Raw genomic sequence first — 22,532 nt, 5'->3', positions numbered from 1 at the left:
TTTGTTTTTTGGTTATACCTTTCCCCTTCTTCTCCATAGCCAGGTTGTGACGTTTTTGTTCTTCCAATTCTGCCTTGTTCTTCTTCGAGTCGATGACGGTTTTTGCGATGGCGGCGCTACCGCCGGCCAAACTTCCAACGGCCCCTAATGCTGCCAGGATGGCTGGGATGCTGAATATGAAACCTCCGATCTTTTGCTGTTTTCGCGAACGCTGCAAGCGTCTCAATTGAGGTGTGCTGAGAAGTAATTTCATTCCGTGTCCTTTCGTCAAGCAAGAACGTTTCTTCTCGCGTTGTTTCTTGGTGAGTAACCCATCGAGGGCACCTAGATTTTTCAGATTGGAGTATGGTATCTGGTACACGACACCCTTGGGCTTCATGTTGATGCTCTATATGCTATCTTCACGGTATGTTATTTATATATATGTTCTGAGATTTTTTTTGTTTTGTGTAATTTTTTTTGGTATGTTATTTATATATAAATGTTCTGAGATTTTTTTTGTTCCGTGTAATTTTTTTTTTCAAGGATATACTCGCGCAGAGCCGTTACACAAATTCTATTACATGCTTTGTTTTCTTACCAAGAAGTTCCTTTGTACCCTTGTACACGATTTGAGTTTTGTTCTCGATTAAAATAGCTAGCTTCTCGTCGGATAACATGTTAGCGTATCGATCTGGTAAAAATAGACTGTATTGTGCGTTGAGCAACAGACGCGCCTTGGGGCCATACTGGGTAGAAACAATTGAACCGGAAGTTATCGTGTAAGGTTTGTCCACTTCTAATTCCTGAATTTTTACATATTCGACTGATGAATTTAGCATTTGTTTTAATGCTTGGGCGTCTAGTGATTGTTTACTCATTTTATAAATGGCAAACACAATTGGAGTTTTTTTTTTTTACGTAGTGTTATTTATATACCGAAGAAATTTTTTTCACGGTTCGAGAAATTTTTTTATTTCTATACACCCCATCCAAGTTTTTGTTTCGTGTTCATGACGATGGTGGTGCCCAGTGCTGCAACTCTTTCTCCCAGCGAAGCGTCTCTGCTAACGAATCTTTCGAAAGCTGCGTGCTCTAACTTTCTGTCTGCTTCGTGACGTGCATCCAGATCGGAGCGAGTGGTGTTGTAAGCGATGTCGTGATCTTTGCATGCGGCGTCCAACAGATTCACACCCTTGTCTCCTCTCTCCAATCTTTTCTCGAGTTTGGTACCTGGTCCGCAGTACTGGTAGCCAGGTAAATGCATCTCGAAAGGTAACTTGTTGATGATGTCGTTCACGAGTCCTTTTCCTTCGGCAACGTTCCAGAATCTCGGAGGCAGCGTGTTGATAATTTTGATGAGGTAACCTATGCCCTTGTCGTCGTTCACGATGAAGTTGGAAAGGTTCGTGCTGATCATGTCCACGATGCCAACCTTCTCGTTGTAGAAATTACGATTGCCTGCATTCTCCTCTCCTGCAATAACCAACAACCTGTCTATGAGCTTGCGCACGTCGTCCACCCACACAAACTCTTTGGGCAGGGTGTTGTAGAGTTTGACGCCGCTGCCTGTTTTCACCTGGTTCCATATCGGCTTGATGAGATTCCTGTACTTCTCACCGCTGCTTGATTTCACCCTATTCTGCGTGGCGTCGTTGTTTTGGTATAAGGCATCCGTCATGATCAAAATTTCCTTGTAACTCTGGTAATCTTCGTCGGTGTAATCCTTCGGCTGCTTTTTGGCAACGAGTTCCCACAGTCCCACCGTACCCGGATACCTGTTCCAACTATCCTTGTCGCCTAAATTAATTTTAATGTCGTTACCTTCGAAGGTAACTTTCGATTTTCCAATCTTCCAAACCACACCACCACCTTCGTTACTCTCCATGCTCGGATACAATCCGAACACTTCATCCTTGTCGAACTTGCCCGTGCTCAGGTAGTCTCGTGCCAAAGGTCCCAACTCGATTTTATCCAAAGACGACGGCGTGCTACCTATGGCTCGACGTCGTGCCGGTACGTCCTTCAGTTCGAATGGTGTCGAAGGAATGCTCGAAATAGGCGTGGGTACGGTGTAACTTTTAGCTGCAAGTGGTACAAGTTCGTTGATCAAATTTTTATTTTGTTCTGTGACGCCTTTAATTTCTTTACCTAGATCGCTGATGGCATCGATCACAGGTTGATCTTGACGTTTCTTCTCTTCGTAGAATCCGCGATTCTCGGATTTCCAACCTTTGAAGCGTTTCGCGAGGTAGTTTCGCAACTTGAGATTTTCGTCTTCGATTTTTCGTTTCGCCATAACGTTATTTATACATGTCGTTTCTCACAACGTTGCAACGTTTAGAAAGTCGTTGATATTGTTTCTGTATTTTCCGTCGTTGGGTTTTCTCGTCATGTCGATCGTCGCGAATCCGAAATCGTCACTGTTCCAACAGTGGGAGCAGCAGCGTTCCGAAAATTGATTGTAGTTCATGTCTCCGCCTACGTAGTCATCGTACGCGTGCTTGAGGTTGGTGTGATCTTGACGAAACAAACATATGAAATTAGCGTTGTCGCGTACTAACTGTTTTGGAATTTTGGAAAACGTTTGAGCTAGGAAGAAGCAATCCATTCCTTTGTGACGACCTTGCGTGAAAAAGTTGCGAATTTCATTTTGATTTTCCAGGATGACATCGTCGAACACAACGACTGAATTTTCACGACAATCGTCGAGTGGTTTTATTTCAGATGCGAAAGTTGCAATGTCCAGACCATCGTACAGTTTTATCAGTTGCTGGTATTTCGCTTGTTCGAGACTTTTCGAAAATACGTAGAGGTGCCTGTTCTTCCAATCTAACCAATTCGGTGCGAGGAGAAAATTGTCCACGAGCAGTGTCGTTTTCCCACACCCTGAAGGGCCTACGATTAGACAACGGATGCTGTCGGGAAGCAACTCGCCGTTCTTTTTTTTCGTTTGATTTTCCGAATCAGGTAGACGTTTCACGACATTCCACGCACTCATAGAATCACTTCGTTCGCGTCGATCCAACTCTTTTCCGGAAGCCCCAGCCATTTCACCAATAGTTTGTCACCTTTTCTACGCAATACTTTCTCGATGAGGTACGTGTTGGGATGTTTTGTTTTAGAGAGTTCCTCTTCGTAAAATCTTCCTTTCAAAATCTCGCCGCTACTATCTTTTATTATATATGTGTGTCGGTTTCCGGGTAAAACTCGAACCACCGTAAAAAGTTCCGTACTCCAATTTTTTGTGAACCCCTTCTCGAAGGTGCGTTTGAATTTGCTGATCCTCACCTGGTCTCCAATTTTGAATTTTGACTTCTTGGTAGTCGCGGGAGTGTACTTTGGACAGTAAACTGAAGAAATTAAACGCTGCTCGTCGGATTTCGCAACGTCAGCTGGCTTCATGCCTATGGTTCTGTGTACTGTATTATTATAAGTGTCGACGAGTTCCGGCAGTATGTCGACCCATTTGTAATTTCCCCGAAGCGTGAATCGTTTCCACATGTGTGTTTTCAAGGTTCGATTAAATGTTTCCACGATGCTGGCTTTGATGTGACTGAAGGTTGAATAATGCCGAATGTCATGTTTTTGAATAAACTTTTGGAATACGGCGTTGTAAAATTCTTTACCGTTGTCTGTTTGCAAAAACCGTGGCCGTCTGCCGCTTTCGCGAAAAATTGTCTTGAATGCTTCCGTGACGCACGTTCCCGTTTTGGCTTTCAAAGGTAGAGCCCATGCGAATTTCGAAAACGTGTCTATGACGGTGAGGAGGTACTTGTTGCCCTTGTTCAATTTATGCACATTTTTTAGATTGCCGCTACTCATCTCCACGAGGTCACTTTGCCAGAGGTCGTCGATTCCCTTGGTCACCACCGCCAAACGTTCGTAGTTGCGGCGTGCAGGTTTATGCAATTCTTCGACGATGGCTTGCCTAGACATTTTTTAGAGATTACGTTTGAAGAGAAGCACAAGCGTGATGGGATTCAAAGAAGGTGGCACCTCGCTCGTGTTTTGAATGATCAGCTTATCGCCGGCACTCACGTCGAAAACGGTGAGATCTTCGTCTTCGTGTATTTCATATACGTTGCGCGTTTCGTTCCAACGTGCCAGAGGAATGTTTCCTGCTTTCTGAACACCACGATTCGATATCAAGGTCATGGTGGGAACGCTAGCTTTTCTGCCGTGAGACCAGTACGAAAATTCATTTATCTGAATCGTGCCATCGAGGAGAAACTTGTAGTACGGATGATAAGGATGCAACATGTACAGTTTGTTACCTTCGACGAAAGTGGAGATTCTCTGTTGATTGGGTACGCTGTTAATTTCGATGGCTTGCAGAGAATGCAGTTTAGCGAATTTAGTATCGACGCTAACGAGGTTGCTGTGAAGCTGTCCCAGTGTATTTTGTAAGGGCAACAAATGTTCGGCTATGGTATCCGTTACAGTAGAAAATGACGGTTTGATTTTCACTTCCACGTTCAACTGCTTGAAGTTTTCGTTGAGTTCTTGCAGCTTGGCACCGAAAGAGGCCAGCGTCGATTCCTGCGTGGATTCCAGCACTCCAACTTGATCTCTGATGTTGACGACGATACTCTGAAGGTTCTCGACTTGATTCAATTTCGAACTTTTCTCGGTAAGATCGTTCACGATGCTTCGCATCTCGGTAAACTGCGTGTGAAGGTCGGCGACGCTCTGCGAAGTGGGCAACGTCGACACCAGCGAAGCAAGTTCGTCTCGAAACTGTTCCACGTTCGCCGTTTCCGTTTCCAGTCGTTTCAGCATACGTGATATGTTCCTTTTCAAAGCGTGCAATTCTTTGGAGGTGGGGAGATTGGCCACCCTACTCTCGAGATCGCTCAACGAACTTTTGATGTCGCTCGAATCGGATAGTGCCGTCACGGCCGTTTTCAATTTTTCCAAATCTTCGCTCGAAGGTACGCTCGTCCGTAACGATTCCAAGTCGGCCTGTATGTTGTCCAGTACGTGATGAAAATGAGCAAGATTCGATTCGACGTTCAAATTTTCCAAATATTCGATCTTCTGCTGAACCGTGCTCAACGTGTCTTGTATGCTCGTCAACGCGCTCGCTTCAGCGTGAATATTTTTAATTTCTTCGTTGATCAACTCCAGAGATGCCTGAAGCGTAGCGATGGTGGTTTGAATGTGTTCGAAATCTTGATAAGCCTCCAATTGAATTTTTATGTTCGCGACGCTTTTGCCGATGACCTGCAGTTCGTCCGACGATGGTAGGTTCGTCATGGTATCTTCCAAAGTCTGCAACTTGGATTTAATTTCTTCCAATGTGCCGGCGAATTCTTCTTGTAATTTGGAAACAACGACGTGCAAACGTTCTACATCAATATCCTTCACGACGGTTTGAAGTTCAGAAAAATTCTTTTCTATTGCCGAAGTTCGTTCTTCGATTTCGAGTTTCAATTTTTCCAAATCTTCATTTTTCGATTGAAATTGTTGTAGTTTGGCCAAATCATTTTGAAGCTTATCCACGCTCAACTGTATATTTTGAACGTTGTCGTAAGAAGGTACGTCCACATAATTTTTTATGAGCGTTTTCAGTTCGGAATCGATTTTCAGAATGGGGTCGAGACATTGCGTTTGGAGCGTAGCGATCTCCGACTCTAAACTTTTGTTTAAGGTCTCCTGCAAAGCGATCAAATCGCTCCTCAACTTTTTAATTCGGACATCCAACATAAGAATCTCTTCTGCATGGTCTACACGCTTAGTGTTGCCGAAAATATCGTTAGGCATTTTGGTTAACGGTTATTTATAATAGGATAGACGATTCGTAATTCTACGAAGAGAGGAATGAGTTTGTCGTAATCTCCTAGGAGTTCGACGTACAGGTAATCTCCTGCGGAAACATCGTACGTAATGTTAGAAAGCATCTTGTCGTGCTTGATTCGAAAAATGTTCTTGCCGGTAGATATTTTGATTTCGCCTACGTTTTCCGGATTCACGGTGATTTGAAGTTTTCCATCGATCGGAATTTTGTAAAAATGTAAATTGTTGTTGAAGACGTAAAACATCTTGCCCACATCGTCATCCAATTTCGTCCAAATGCTGTTAAGGTGAACAATCAGTAGACCGTTGAGTTTAGTTAACATGGAAGGTAGAAATTCATGATCTGTCGTCGCGCGGTGTACAGTCTCCATGTTGGCTTGTTTTCGGAAACCAAAGAGATTCATATTATGCTGGTTATTTAAAATACAGTCAAAGTTTTTTGTAATGACTGTCAGTGTTTTTTTTTTTTTTTTTGTTTTTATGAATCTTCTGTTGAAGGGCATATGTTGCAGGTTTTGCTTTCTGCTAAGCGATAGTGCCCCCACGGCAATGTGTGGATTCCACATTGGAGAACGCACCTCTTGTCGTCGTTGGGATCCAGGGCAATCTTCCTCACTTTGTTGGTGGTTAACACATGGTCGACACTCTGGATGCGCTGTTCTGCTCTTAGAACCGACGACCCGGTCTTGAGGCAATCCACGAAGTCCTCGAATGTGAGATGCTCCCGAACCACCTGTCTGCCGACACCCTTGGCCTTCTTGGTAACGCTGCCCTCGGCTTTGATAGTATAGGCCTTGGCACGAAGACCTGCAAACTCGAGAATCACGTCTCCGTCCTTCTCGTCTTTGAGTTTGCCAGGCACCTTTTTGTTGCGAGCCAGGATTCCGTACTGGTTCGGCTGGGGATAGCCCGAGGTGTCGAAAAGCTCAATGAAAGATTGAGCTGTGGCTATATCCCCGTATGCGTCGGCTGTGCGAACGTGGTACACCAAGCTGTCCGTGTCCGTGTAGAGAAGCGAGATGTTGTGGTCGTAGTGTGGACGTAATGTGTCGTAGTACGTCTCGAACATGTGGAGCTTGCTCAGATCCAGAACAGTGGCTCCAACGTAGATGGGCTTGTTGAGCTTCACCACGCCTTGCTTCATGTGAATCAGAGCCAGCTGCTCGTTGTAGATTGTTCGAGACTTGAACAATGGACTTGCAACAAGCTGACGACATCGCTCTTTCCTCGTCACCAATTTTATGTCCACGCGATTCCGTACATTCTCCATGGTTTTGCCAAACACCGCATTATTCATAAGCTTGAAGAAATCCTTATCAAGCTCGGACGTGGCTGCGGTGCGGTGTTCAGTGTTGACTTCAATATATGGACGCAACCATGGAGAATGCTCGAACTTGAGGATGCGGTGAACTGCGTGGACTGTGACCCCTCGCCGCATCAACCACCGGAGATTCTGGTAGTGCAGGACGTAATTCTTCTTGGGTTCGAAATCCATTACGAGCTTCTTCTGGTTTGAATCGGGTGGACATTTGAACTCGGGTGCAGGGGGGAGATCGCAGAACGAATCCTGCAGCTTCTCGGAGAACTCAAGGTCCACCTCGGCGAAGAACCCATGTTCCGAATCGTCGAAGTTTTTGATGTCAAATTTGGAAGGGTCAGCCCACTCGAACCCTCTAAAGGGGAGTGGCTGCATCATAGAGTGCCCGTACAAGTTATTTACGTCCGTGTACATGATGTAGCTTGACGGTTGGGTGGAGTCGTAGCCAGTAGCCATGTGATGGTTGTTGGCGCGCGCGTGCCGTTGGGACACCTGGACCATTCCACCCCGCTTGGCACGTTCCACAAACAGCATCATGTCCACGTCCGAAAGAAGCTCCAGCTTGATTTTCGTCACCAGAAACATGGCTGACCATGCCAGTCCGGGGAGACTATAGAAGTAGGCGGGATCCAGGTGGTAGATGTTCATTGCAGTCGCCCGGAACGTCTGGAACACGTCGGCGAGGAGCGTCACATCAAGTCTGAGGTACGCATCGTGGTAGTCCCCGAGATTTTGGCAATCCAGCTCGCGCCACATGGACTGAGCATGGTTATAGTCATCCTCAGAGATGCCCGAGCCTCGCAGCTTGCTATAGAAGTTTGCTCGAGGAGGAAGCGACGTCTCCGCAAACTTGGTAGAGTCGGTGACGTATTCGTAGGGGTAGACCCCCTTACGCCTGAAGAGACTGGCGTCCAAGTTTGGAAAATTCGCAGAGGTAATGAGCATTTGTTCGTTGCTCAGCTTCCCTGCAAGAGCATCGAGGCTAGCCGAGAGGAACCTCAGGGAGTCGAGGAAGCGAAGCTCGATGCTCCTGCTTTTTGAGTTGGGGATCGGCACCCACTTGCTGACGCTAATATAACGCTCCTCGTTTTGTGCCAGGACATTGATTCTTGCATTGTCGTACCCAAGATGCTTGATCAGGTGGTGAAAGTCGTACCCCGAGCCATTGTGAAAGAACACAGGGATGAAGCGCGGGTCCCGGGCCAAGCGATTGCAGTCGTCGCACCAAGGACCAACGTACCTACCGTTAAAGTGATCGTGGTGATGGACTTTACGGTTGTTGATGCTAAACTCACAGGTGCACACAGGACAGGTAGTAGCCTCCTCGTGTCTATGTTGATCGTCGGGGGACAGTGGGAGCATAGACTTGGGAGTCAACAGCACCTTCCCTATCTCGATGGCCTCGACAACCATCCTCTCAAGGAAGTGTTTGGTTGCGTCGGGACCACGGTACACATAGGGCTCGGGGACGATGTGTTGATCTCGTCGCACCACAACGTATGCGAAACTAGATGCCTCGTGGAGTTGGTAAGGGGTGGTGGAGGAAACTTCAGGATCGGGATCGCAAGTGGACAGGGGTTTGAGAAAGGCCTCGAAATCCGCGATGATAATAGCGGGGTGCTCCACCATGGCACCGTGCATGCGGAAACACTCTACGGCGCCAGGTTCGGGCAAGTCTGCCACCCCAGGCTCGTTGGCATTGCAATAAAGTTTGTGGTTAGCAAGCTTCTCAGCAGCGATGTTGGGACCTCGAACATGTTGGTAACTACGTTGATCTCGTCCGTCGAACATTGACAAGCACCTGCGACAAACTTCTTTGTGGTGTTCGTGTTTACTTGTTTGGCTCGAAACAAGCCGAGAGAGCGAGCGGATGAGGGTGTAATGGTGATGGGTCTCGTCCTTGATGAGCAGAAGATGAATTTCCTGCGCACCGTCGTCGTCCACGTCGCTCACCCGGATAGGGTACACCACATTTTCGTCGGCGAGGCCATAAACGTTGATGGCCAACCGAGGGTTGTGTGTACGGGCCTCGAACTTGCGAATGTCCGAGACCTCCACCGGGTAGTCAATCCCAGCCATCGTATCTTCCAGCTCCAACTCGTACTGCATGTAGTGGTTAACTCGGTATGGGTGGTTTTTCCAGTGGACAGGGTGTAACGCTGCAAACACACACCATACGAAGCACTTGGCGTCACTGTTCTGAATATTCAGGATGGCTTTTTTATCCTCAATAGCAGATGGTAAGGGGACGTAGCTGGAGGCGGAGAGAGGCATAAACTTGGAAAGTTTGACGCGCAGTTCGTGAGGCTCGCCGCACAACGAACCCCCCGAGCCCTCGGCTTCATGCTCCTCTTGCTTTGCCAGCAGCTCCTCAACAAACTTGTTGTAGATTACCTCTAGGTTTTCGACATCCGCCAGATGCAGCGTCTTCGCCTTGGTGTTGTGGCAGAAGCTGTAAATTTCATCAGACGGCTTTTTGTACTGACAACGTAACGATGCGTAGAATTTGGCGGAGTGTGTTGCAAGCGCATCGCCGAGGACTGAAATAATTTGCGCTTGCACGTTCTCCAAAAAGCTACGCACGTCGCATGAACCCTCCGAAATAAAAAGAAAGTCCTCTAACGAACGCTGGAAAGCAGACTGGTCTGCTTTTATCGCAGGCTTGATGAGTTTGGCGAGTGGTGCATTGATGGAGGCTGCTTCTGCCTTCCTCTTGGTTGAGCTGGTCGACGGTTGAGCCCCAGATGTACTTTTGCTTAAACAAGTAAGCTTATGTTTTTTGGCATACGCAATTGTAATATGTTTATTGCATCCAGAACACAGTTCGGTGGCAGCCAAATGCTTGTCTGGCACGCAGGTGCGACAATGTCTTGCAAAATTTTTGCTCGATATAGTTTTTTTTGCACACAGGGCAACTTTTCATGGAGCGCATTTTTTTCGGGGTATGTTTATTTATATATGGGTGGTGTTGCCTTCCTCAAATATGTGCTTTAATCAACTCTATAAAAAAATAAAAAAAATATATAAGAAAAATATAATTGTAGATAGAAAAAAAAACACGTGAAACCCTACAGAGGTGCGGTTATTTAGAGCCGCAGCCGTTAGAACCTTTTTGGTTGGGCACCACGCACCCTGGCGAGGTTGTAGGGGCCAGGCATCCTAAAAAACAACAATTATTATTTGTTTGTTTGCGCCACAATACTGAAATAAAAGAAGTACGTACGTGTGTATGTGGCACATCGTTGCCGCGAGAGAGGTTTACAAAAATCACGATATACATTGGCGCTCGGGACTTGGAAATAATACGTATTCGCTCACCACTGTTGCCAGCTTAGTCTCTCTCTTTATCTTACAGCAACATTGGCATCTCTATTTTTTTAGTTATAAGCGAGTTGCCAACACACTCTAGTTAATAATGCTACATATTATACACACACACACGCACACACATACTGTGCTACCATCCATCCACCCCTCTCTCTCTTTTACGGCAGTATATATTTGTTGCCGGCTCTCTTGCCCAGTGTATGTTACGCCAGTATATAAATTTGGCTAAGCCCTTGCCAAGTAAAAAAAGCTGTAGGTAAATATTAGCAACACTATCGGTTGTTTAACTCTTCCCTCTCTCTCTTCTCTCTTTTTTTTGTAAAAAGCTATGGCAAAAATACCAGTAGGTTGGCAAATTGCTTTATGCACTGTAAAGCCACAAGCAGTATTGCCAGCTCCTTGCTTTAGGTTAGGTTAGACCCAAAAACAAAAACCTTGGTGACTTTTCAAGTAAGATGTTGGCAATACTCCAAGACAAGCCTCAAGCAGTATTGCCAGCTCCTTGCTTGCGGTTAGGTTAGACCCAAAAACAAACCTTGGTGACTTTTCAAGTGAGGAGTTGGCCACACTGCGAGAAAAGCCTCAAGCAGTATTGCCAGCTCCTTGCTTGAGGTTAGGTTAGACCAAAATAAAAACCATAGTGACTTTTCAAGTAAGATGTTGGCAATACTCCAAGACAAGCCTCAAGCAGTATTGCCAGCTCCTTGCTTGAGGTTAGGTTAGACCCAAAAACAAACCTTGGTGATTTTTTCGAGTGAGGAGTTGGCAACACTGCGAGCCCCACCGAGCCCCATTTTCGGTTGGCGAACCCGGGACACTGCTCTACTCTCATTGTAGGTTAGTTGAGTGCATAAAACGTCGTAAAATAAAAAATAGGTCAAGAACAAGTTGGCAACACTGCTTGAGGCTTGCTTTGCAGTGTTGCCAACTCTTTGCCTTAGGTTAGGTTAGACCCAAAAACCTTGGTGATTTTTTTCGGGTGAGGAGTTGGCAACACTGCGAGAAAATGAGGCTCATGCCTTACGAGAGAAATCCATTAAGGCGAGCCTCACCGAGCCTCATTTTCGGGCGTAGAACCGGCCTTGCTCCTCTACTCTCTAGCTTATCTTTTTGTCTTCTATCTCTCTCTCTTTGCCTTCTCTCGCTCTCTTTGTCTTCTATCTCTCTCTCTTTAAATTATATTTTTGTTTTTTTTCTCTCTCCATTTCCTCTCTGCCTCCCCCTCTCTCTCTTTGCATTCTCTTTCTCTCTTTGAATCCTCTTTCTCTCTTTGCATCCTCTCTTTGCCTCTTTGAATCTTGAAACCTCTCTTTGCCTCCTCTCTCTCTCCTTGCATCCTCTGTCTCTCTTTGATTCCTCTTTCTCTCTTTGCATCCTCTCGTTCTTTTTGCATCCTCTCACTCTCTTTGCATCCTCTTTCTCGCTTTGAAACCTCTTTCTCTCTTTGCATCTTCTCTCTCTTTCTCTCTTTACATCCTCTCTTTTTTATCTTTGCATCCTCTCTCTCTCTTTCTTTGCCTCCTCTTTCTCTTTTTCTCCTTGCACCCTATCTCTCTCTTTGCCCCCTCTTTCTCTCTTTGCATCCTCTCGCTCTCTTTGATTCCTCTTTCTCTCTTTGTTTTCTCTTTCTCTTCTTTCATCCTCTCGCTCTCTTTGATTCCTCTTTCTCTCTTTGAATCCTCTGTCTCTCTCTCTCTGCCTCCTCTTTCTCAATTTGCATCCTCTCTCTCTCTGCCTTATCTTTCTGTCTTTGCCTCCTCTCGCTTTCTTTGGATCCTTTTTTCTCGTTGCATTCTTTCTCTCCCTTGGCATCCTCTCTTTCTCTCTTTGCCTTCTCACTTTCTTTACTCTCTCTCTCTCTCTCTTTGCCTGCTCCCTGTCTCTATCTCTCTACATCTCCTTTCTTCGTCTAATTTTTCTCAAGGAAATAGAAGAGAGAGAAGGAGAGAGTAGAGGAGTGAGAGAATTAAGAAATTAGAAGAGAGAGAAAGAAGAAAGTAGAAGAGTGAAGGAAAGATGAAAGTCGAAGAAAGAGAAAAAGGAGAGAGAGAAAGAATAAAGTTGAAGAGTTTTTCTTCTTTCTCCTTCTTCTTCAACTTCCCCTTCGTCTCCTCTGCGTCTCCCCGAAGATACAGAGAAACAAAAGTCTCTCCACCCTCTCTCCTGAAGAAAGGGGATGATAGAGAAGAAAGGTCGATTCACCCCATTTACTTCGCTTCCTTTTTCGGGGGATCCCTCCAAGGGAGCATATTCCAGATTATTCAGTGTCCGTCCACAATCCTCGGGGCCAAAATTAAAGACTCCTCTTTCTGGGAAAGCGATTACGCACAGGCTGAGTGAGTTATGCGTGCTTCTCTCGCCTACCAACGCATCACCAATTGCGTACGGAGGGTACGCAGTAGAAAAGGAAATCGTACTTTGGGGAGTTGTAAATTACTAGTCTGCACTCGGTTGATGGTAAGAGTTAGGAACTTCAAGGGAACTTCTTTCTTCCGTATCTCTTGTGGGAACACCGATTTTTCCGTTTCATAATTCTATGTCAGTTTAACTCGCTCACTCTTGAGATACTTTTTTCTTGGCCGGATATGTTTAGTCACGACACCCGCGTACACTAGCGTCGTCGAGCATTTATTTATTTAGTGTTTATTTATTTATTGCGTCTTGTTTATCATGGCGAAGTTAAGGCTTTGTAGCCTTTTCTACCACTTAATCATATTTACAGCGAATTTTTAACATATGAAAATTAGAAAACGTACATAATACATACATAAAAAGTTAAATATTGAAAACAAAGTAACAAAAATATAAAGTTACAAAGAAAAATTACAAAAAAGAAAAAGAAAATCATACGGGAATTAAAGTCAAACCTATACTCACGAGCATACAACAAAACACACACACACACACACACACACACACACTCGCATTTCATGACAGTAGTCAGTGATTTGAAATATAAGGTGAATAAGGGTTTGCAGTGTTTCTGTCCGTAACTGTATTCAATTTTTCACTAACCTTGCACTAAGGTGCTAACTATAAATGTGAGATCGTATATGACTAATATATTCAACGCAAAGCTGATCGAAATATACTTCCCGATGCAGTTAAAAACAGCAACAGTCTGTCCAATCCTCAAACCTGGGGAAAATCTTCTGTTCCCAAGTGAAGTATAGACCAATTAGCCATCTGAGCCACATCAGCAAAGTGTTTGAGGAAATACTAAACGAAGGAATAAAAACGATAACGCTGGAAGGGATACTGGGATACTTAGGCCACAACACAGCTGTTTGTAGACATTGAAAAAGCCTTCGATAAAGTCTGGACGGAAGGACTCTTGTATGAACTCAATCAATTCGAGTTTCAAAACTTACATAACTCAATTGCTACACTCATTCCTTCATGGAAAAAACGTTGGATGCAACATTTAATAATTGTACATCGTCAGCCAAAAACATTACCGCGGCTGTTCCGCAAGGGTCAAAATACTATCAACCATATATACGGCAGATATGACTCTCCGAGGTACTACATTATAGGCTTTTACGGATGACACCGCCATTTTTACAAACAGAACACAATTAAATATGCCATGCTTGAAAATGAAGAGGCCCCGGGTTCGATAACCCGGAATACTCCCTGTCCTTTACAAGCGACAGCGATTTGCGGAATCTTGCAATCAGTAAGTTGTGACGCTCTTATTAGGGAAAGGATTTTAAGGTGCAAAGTTATGGTCGGAAAGGCGGGGGGGAGGTTCTGAAAATGTTTTCAAAAAGGTGCTGATAAAATGTCTTTATTCAGGTCTAAACAAGTTACGTTCATTCTTTATTCAACACTGTCGCAAATCACAAAGTTAGTAATTATAGTTTCCATATTTGGAATAGGTTATGTTGAAGTTTGTGTTTTCTCTAGCGGGTTTTGCTACATTATCTTGGGAACTATTTGGGCTACAATGATTGCATTATACCAATTATAGCTCCCGTTTTGCTCTACAAAATGAGACTATAGGATTTTATGTTGCTGCTCAAGAAGAATGAAAATCATTTACTTTTCTGTCCAATTTTTTTTAACAAACCATGAAAGAAAGAGAAGGAGAAAAGGTGCTGAAGCCCTAATAACATACCTTACGGTATGTAGGGTCGAATATGGGTAATGTAGCTCATTCATCATTCATCCCCAATAATGGCGCACTTGTCGTTCATGTAGAACTTGGCTTTGACATGCAAGAGGTAACTAACTCACAAATGAATGGCAATACACAACACTTGAGTTTTACACCCCTGCAGACTGGATCAGCATGGCTAATGGATACTTGTCTCTGTCTGGCAGATGAAGTTCTGTCATGGTCGAGACTGTACAATCTAAAGAGTCTGACTTGCGACTCGCTCCAACATTCTTCCCTCTCTCAATCCTCCTCCTGCCCATCTCAAAGTTCGCTCTAAAACTGACCAATGACCTCTCTCTTCCCAGATATGTATTCAGATTGATTTTACTAAACAAATGCAGAGTCAGGCCTGTGGTCTCTTCCTTGATTGCAATATTGTTTACACCTGTTTACAACGATGGCGATCAAGCAAGCTCGGCAATGTCTGACAGACATTCCTCAGATGCTTCTAGATATTTCCTGTCTGAAAGAGTGATGGCTTAATATCTTGGATTTGGAGTTCTTTGTACTTAACATTTTCAATGATTATAGTTCCTTACGAAGCATCATAGAGAGGGTAAAAATGGGATGAACGTGGTAATCTCACAAAAAGTGCAAAAAAGGTGCAACAAACTGTGTTCATTTTACTTGATTTTTGATGAAATTACCATGTATTTATTGTTATTGTTGTTGTTATTAAAATCCATGAAATTGTTATCCTTAGCATTATTTTTGTGCTGTGTATACAGTGTTTCAAGATAGCACGCAACTCTTTCGCAGAATATTCTTGCACATTTTAAAATATAATTCTTATTTATTTCCAGAGATCTCAGTGGAAATTTCTTCCCAGTATTCTCTGTCCCACCGGATATTTTCTTACCAAGGTTGGAAATATTGTAAGTATAACAGCTTTTGTGCAAAACTTTGATTTTTTGTAAAGTAACATCTTTAAATGAACTTAGCTACTGAACTATTTGTGTGTAATATCTTCTATCAAATGTTAAATATCATTATAGATTACAGTTGACAACTGGCTTGTCTTGAAAATTTGAACTCCAAGTTCAACTATTTGGTTCTGGTTGAAATCGCACGAATCGCTGTTGCCCAGTTGTAACGTTATTTTTTTAGTTATAGATGGACGTAACACGACATTATCAACTTTAGGGGAGAGCAGAAACATTGCATAATTACGTCTAGGGCTCAAAGTTGATGAAAAAGCATATATTTTTTGTGAGCCTTGAAAACAATTCTAAACCTGATATCAGTGCAATTTCCATACGTTAGAAACAGAAAAGATTGCTTTTATTTTACATTTTTTTTTCATTTTTCGACCTTTTTTGCCGTTCTTATTGCATTTGTCTTAATTTTTTTAGATTTTTTCTTATCTCCTGTTGTTTCGTGAATTTTACATACATCTGCTACCTTAATTTATGTATTTAATTTCCTGCCATGGTGTTTTTAGTAAGTTCGCCATACGGTCAATGGATATGCACAATGTTACTTTTAACTGAATGTTTGGCAATGGATTGTGGTACATTTATTTTTCCTCCAGCGCTTAAAATACTTCGCGTGAAGCCAACATTGAGGTTCCCTTGCTACCCACTTTAATCTCTTTGATCGTGGGTTTTAGTCACAATATAAATAAATTATAATCGGCGTGCGCGAAACACGACTGTATATTCACATGCTGATCGACTACTATATCGTGTAAAGCTCAGTCTGTAAGGAAGTGAATGACTTACACTGAAAAGCCTCGAAGTGAAAGCCGGACCCCGTGACGGAGGGGTCAGTCCCCATCTTCGCAAATTAGCCAAATGGGGCACAAGAAGCGAAGTAAAAATAAAGCAAATCAATCAATCAATCAATCAATCAAACCTTGAAGTAAAAGATAAAGATCTTAATTGTATTTTCCCCCTTTGCTTCAGTAGTTTAAAACACCAATACAACGTGTTTTATGAAAAATTATTTTTCTGTCGTTTGAGGTCGTTCTATAGGTAATTTCTTTAAAGTTTCTTTAAGTCACATACTAAAACTACTTATGTGTAAAGTGGATTTATTTAAATCAGGTTGAATAAAATCGCGATTTAAATCACTTTAAAGAAATAATTTTATATAATAATGTACATAAGGATTTTGTAGGTATCAGAAAAACATCTCGTGAAAGTTCGTTAATCTTGTAATCATTTAATGGTGTTTGTTAGGTTCTAAGAAAGGAAACAAAATATGTGTAGTGATTGGGTGAAGCTCACACCATAGGAAATGTAATATGCAAACTGTAAACACACTTACATTTCTCTTTATTTAAAATTCAATATTTTTTAGCAAACCTTTTGTGCAGATATATATACAAAATACTGATCATGTTGAACCATAAATACTGTGATTATCATTAAACTGTAAATGAACATGGCATCTGATTGGATTGGATTGATTTGGTGTTTTAAGTTCACTTTATGCACAGTAAGGCTAATCGGGACTGGACATACAGTTTAAAGTGGGATCCGAACTACTATGTGTCTCCACCGGGTATCGAACTCGGAACCCCTTGATTACAAGGCGACGACGCTACCACTGACATGCTATCTGATATTTAGCAAACTATCATTTAAAAATTTCCTAAAATTCAGCTACAAATACTATACAAATATTTTAAGTTACACTTACAGAGTACATCCTGAGTATTATATTTTCACTGTAAGAAAAGTTACTGAAATTATTATACTTTCATTAACAGACTCAACAAACATTTCCACAGTAGGTACTGTATCAGAAACAGAATAATGTATATTTACATATATTTTCTTATTTGCTTTAGTCAAATTGTTAAAATATTTTACAGGGCCGTTCAGTAAATAAACATATATCTGTATGTATGGTGCCAAAAAACATGTAATGAATTATAAATAATTTAAAAAAACGATTTAAATTTAAAAAATCTGATTTAAATTAAAAATCATCAATTTTTTAATTTAAAAAAATAGCATGATTTTTATCCACCCTGTATGTGATTCTTAAAAAGAGTCGGTAATTTGGAGGCACGTGACTCTACCTTACTGCTAAGGATCAGAAGTGGAGATCTGGCGATCTGATTCTAAATAGAGCTCTTCAGAGGAGTTTAAACAAAACTGAAAACCATATTTTTAAAGTTAGGTTCCTCTGGGTCTGCGACGAAATAACTCTACAATGAAACGGCGATAGGCCTAGCTGTGAAAATAGTACAGGGTGACCCCAAGAAAGGGAACCGAACAAACAAGGTAACGGTTCTACACTTCGGTCACCTTTTTTGGGGTCACCCTGTATAATGTTCATATTAAAGAAATTGGCAATTGGATATTTTTCTATGGGTCTAGTGCGAGTCACATCCAGCTACTAACAGTCACACAAACTAATTGACGAGAGCTCTAAACATGCCCTTCCTAACCTAACCACATACGTATGCATTGGAACTAAGCTGAATTCTAGATTAGGAACGCCAGATTTAGAAATTAGTTTTGGTGTATGCTAGCAGCTGGATGTACCACGCACCAGATCCATTTTTCTGTAATAATATTAAACATGCCTTGAAATCTCGAATTCTGGACTTAGCCTTTTGATTACTTTTGCCCATTTTGCCATGTAAGCTCCCCGGGACGGGCCCAATTTTTAGCAAAATGCAGACTTTCATTTAGATGACTGTAGATCGGTGGCTAATTGCCCTAGACAGACGAATGAAGTACCGTTATACGCGGAATGGACCATAGATTCTGACTACATACATTTTATGCACATTGAGTGTATATATGCATGCAGGGGGAGGAGCGGAACCGGAAAATTGCAACATTTCTGAAAAAAAAATGCCCCTCCCTGGACAACAAAGTACAGGACATTGTCAAAATACACATGGGAATGATCGCAGGCATGTTTGGAACAACAAAATAATTGCACTATTATCATACGAGCAATAGAACACGACTTGTACCCCCAAAGTGCAGTATATGTGTTATCAAAAAAAAGAAGAAAATTGCAATTCCAGCGAATAATAGCGGCATTATGACGTAAAAACTACGAACATGTCAACATATCTGAGTAAAGTTGATACATTCAATTAATGCAGACTTACACAGGTTGTTCATAATGTTATAATTATAAAGTAATAAGCTCATGGGCAATAAACACTATCTGCTAAGAGCCAGTGGACATGGAAAATATAGTAAAATTTGTCTAGGACATACAGTATATCGAAATAATGTATGCATATTTCCTTGAGCTTTCTTATCCAATATTAAGATATCTAGGCTGAAGCAAACACAATCCTAATCTTATTCACCAGTGCCATCTAACGGATTTTTTATCAACGGGGAAACTCTACAAACCTAACTGATCTATCTGCCACTTACCATCTATGTCAGTGACTAAAGATCTTAAGCCATGGTACTTTCTCAGTGGCAGCGATCAAGGGGATAGGTAAGGGGGCAGTTGCCCACCCACTTTTGCCGCTTTTTGCTCCTGTGCTATGGTTTCTTAATGCTAACCCTTGTCTACCAAGATAAAGTAAACTGTCCTCCTCCCCCCATTTTTGGCTCCCAATCGCCGCCACTGCATTTCCCTTATTGCTTATTTATTTCTGTGAAAGTTCATATGGCCATAGCAATATTTGGAAATAACTGGTTACAAGTAACAGTTACCTCTTTAAGATATTCTAACTGTAACTAACTACTTCTAATAATAGCTGCAACGGTAACAGAGTTACTTTTTTGCAGTAGAACTAACTTTTTCAACAGTTACTGTACACTTAAATTATTCACTTGAAAATTTGTAACGCAGGGGAGGAGCTAAATTTCATAACTCTTCTCTGTATGCCAAGGTGAAAGGATTTTTTCATGGAATCGCCTGAGGCAAGGAAACTAGGAAACTAAGTTTCATTGCATGCTAAATTTAGAACGCTTTATTGCAATTCATTTCTAATTGGGCGTGAAACTTCAGTGTTTTGAGTGGATTGTTGCATTCATTTGGAACATGATAGTCCAGGTTGGAAAAAAGTGATTGTCGAGGGAGTCGGTCATTGTTGACACTGGAATGGAGGAAACAGAAAAAGAAACAGATGGAAGAGGAATCAATGCTAGCATGTTCTAAATTCCGTTGTCGACATGTCGATATCTCGGTCAAGGAGAGCAGAGACTTTGTTTCGCCATTTTTTTAAGGGGCGAAATCCTGGAGACCACACGGGATGTTTCCCCCCACCAACAATCTTGTCCTAAGCCCCCGCAACCCACCAGACATTTCCGGGAGGGAGAGTTTTGGCATAATAACAAAGATAGATTAGTTTTGAACCCAAATATACTTCACCAAGAATAACACACACAATGAACGAAAGATAATGTCTTTCTGAATATGTTTGTGAGAGTTGCATGCTCTCTCTCTTTTTAGAGAAACTACAGTAAAACCTCGTTAATACGGACTAATGGAGAGGGGATACTTTTTAACGAAAGTTCGGATTACCTAAAATAACCTAAAAGAATAGTAGAAAGTGCATTAAAACTCCGTTTATAGCAACAAAACAAGTTTAGTATGGTGTATTTAAATGGCATAGGCCTAAATACACTATACAGTACAGTAAAGTGTAAAGCAATACGACAATGCAGTGCTTCTAGCCACATTTAAAACCTTGCATTCTCCTTTTTTGTGCCTTTTGCCTGTCCGGAATAAGCGAAGTCCGGCTTTTTGGGGTCCGCATTAACGAGGTTTTACTGTATTAACAAATCTACACCATTTGCAATATATGCGCAATAAAAGTAAAACAAGAATGCAAGACAAAATTTAAGTATGAAATTAATTGATTTATATTAATTGAAAACAAAAACTTGTACATGATAAAACCATTTCAACTAGGTGATATGAAATTTATTGACATTTTTAACCAGTTTGTAAAGGAATAAGTGTGGTACTTTACAAATATTTTATATAACTAAACCAAGAAATAAATTCCTTTAATTGTTAATACACGTATATAAAGTTAAATATTTAGTAATTTACTACTTTGTGTAATAGCAATAAATATGTGTATCATATAGTTTATGTATATATACGTATTTTTGAGTGTGTGTATGTTGTATGTAAATTAAGATATCACCCGCCAACCAGTCTTCAGCGATTTCACACCCTGGTAATAATCTGCACATGAAGGCATATTATGTACCAGCAACATTAAAGAAATGCAAGTCTGGATATATTAAGTTTATTACAACTTATGATCATTGATTTTGTGTAATATTTGCAAGAATGTTCGTACCAAAATGTAATTGTAAAGTAAGTTACGGTTACGTTTTTGAAGTAACCCCTAACTTAGTTAGTTTTTGAAGTAATTGTACCTGAGTTACTTTTGAAGTAGCTGTAACTCAGTTACTTTGAAGTTACTGTAACTTAGTTACTTTTGAACCAACTATTACTTAGTTACTTCTGAAGCAACTGATACTTAAGTTACTTTTGAAGCAACTGATACTTAAGTTACTTTTGAATCAACTGGTAGTTAGTTACTTTTGAAGCAACTGTTACTTAGTTACTTTTGAATAAACTATTACTTAGTTACTTTTGAAGTAACTGTTACTTAGTTACTTTGGAAGCAACTGTTACTTAGCTACTTTTGAAGTAACTGTAACTTAGTTACTTTTGAACCAACTATTACTTAGTTACTTTTGAAGCAACTGATACTTAAGTTACTTTTGAATCAACTGGTAGTTACTTTTGATGCAACTGTTACATAATTATTTTTGAATAAACTATTACTTAGTTACTTTTGAAGTAACTGTTACTTAGTTACTTTGGAAGCAACTGTTACTTAGCTACTTTTGAAGTAACTGTAACTTAGTTACTTTTGAACCAACTATTACTTAGTTACTTCTGAAGCAACTTATACTTATGTTACTTTTGAAGCAACTGATACTTAAGTTACTTTTGAATCAACTGTTAGTTAGTTACTTTTGATGCAACTGTTACTTAATTATTTTTGAATAAACTATTACTTAGTTACTTTTGAAGTAACTGTTACTTAGTTACTTTTGAAGCAACTGTTACTTAGCTACTTTTGAAGTAACTGTAACTTAGCTAATTTTGAAGTAACTGTAACTTAGCTACTTTTGAAGTAAGTGTAACTTAGTTACTTTTGAAGCAATTGCTACTTAGTTACTCTTGAAGAAACTGTTACTTAGTTACTTTTAAAGTAACTGTTACTTAGTTACTTTTGAAGTGACTGTTACTTAGTTGCTCTTGGAGTAGCTGTGTCTTAGTAATATTTTGAATTAACTCAGTTACTTTTGGAAGTAACATTTCGAGCACTGGTTCATACGTAAGCTACTAACATGTATTCCACTCTGTAGTTGCTTGTGCCACTGTCAACCAACTCAAAGGAAATAATGCCAACCTATGTGACGGAGTGGTTAGCACTGCGCGCTAAGTTGCCGGGGTTCGAAACTCGGCGTTGACATGGGTGTTCTTCGTGAGTGGCACTTCATCATATCATCTCTCATCCTCTTCACGATTAGCCAAAAGTGGCAGGGAAGTAAAGTAAAATAAATCAATTAATTAATTAGTTTCAAGTGATAACTACCTGCTGTAAACAAGACATTTGGACCACCCTGTAGAGTTATATCACTGAGAAACTAGAAGCGATATCATTGAAACGTGAGCGGACGAAAATATTTTTTTCAAGATGGAGTCAATTCCTTTAATTAAGCCTCAAAATTTCATACACAAAATGAGTATTAAATTCGTTTCGTTTAATTGCGAGTTTCCCTCGTTTCAAGGAGATCCCCTTTCGGCGGCGTTTCAACGGCGGGAGGGAGGGGGTGGGTGAGTTATTTTGAAATTGAATCATTATAATTGGAAACAATAAGTAAAATTAGTTTCGAAATTATCCTCGAAACCAACAACAGTCTATGTATGAATCCATTAAAGTAGAAAATTGTTAAAGGTGATGTCATGAAAAAGGACTTT

At 41.3% G+C, this 22,532-nt stretch overlaps 1 protein-coding gene across 1 annotated transcript in view; it reads left to right on the top strand.

Moving 5' to 3' along the window:
• Nucleotides 1–22,532, top strand: part of LOC146003489 (uncharacterized) — a 546,114-nt gene that overhangs the window by 502,025 nt on the left and 21,557 nt on the right. Inside the window, exon 5 of the mRNA XM_083141780.1 lies at nucleotides 15,389–15,460. Coding sequence (XP_082997906.1) covers nucleotides 15,389–15,460 — 72 coding nt within the window. The remainder of the gene's footprint in view (nucleotides 1–15,388; nucleotides 15,461–22,532) is intronic.

This window comes from Lepisma saccharinum, chromosome 20 (genome assembly GCF_977018435.1).
Source record: "Lepisma saccharinum chromosome 20, izLepSacc3.1, whole genome shotgun sequence".
NCBI lineage: Eukaryota > Metazoa > Arthropoda > Insecta > Zygentoma > Lepismatidae > Lepisma > Lepisma saccharinum.
Note: the sequence above shows the minus strand (reverse complement) of the source record. Positions and strands in the feature narration are given on the sequence as shown.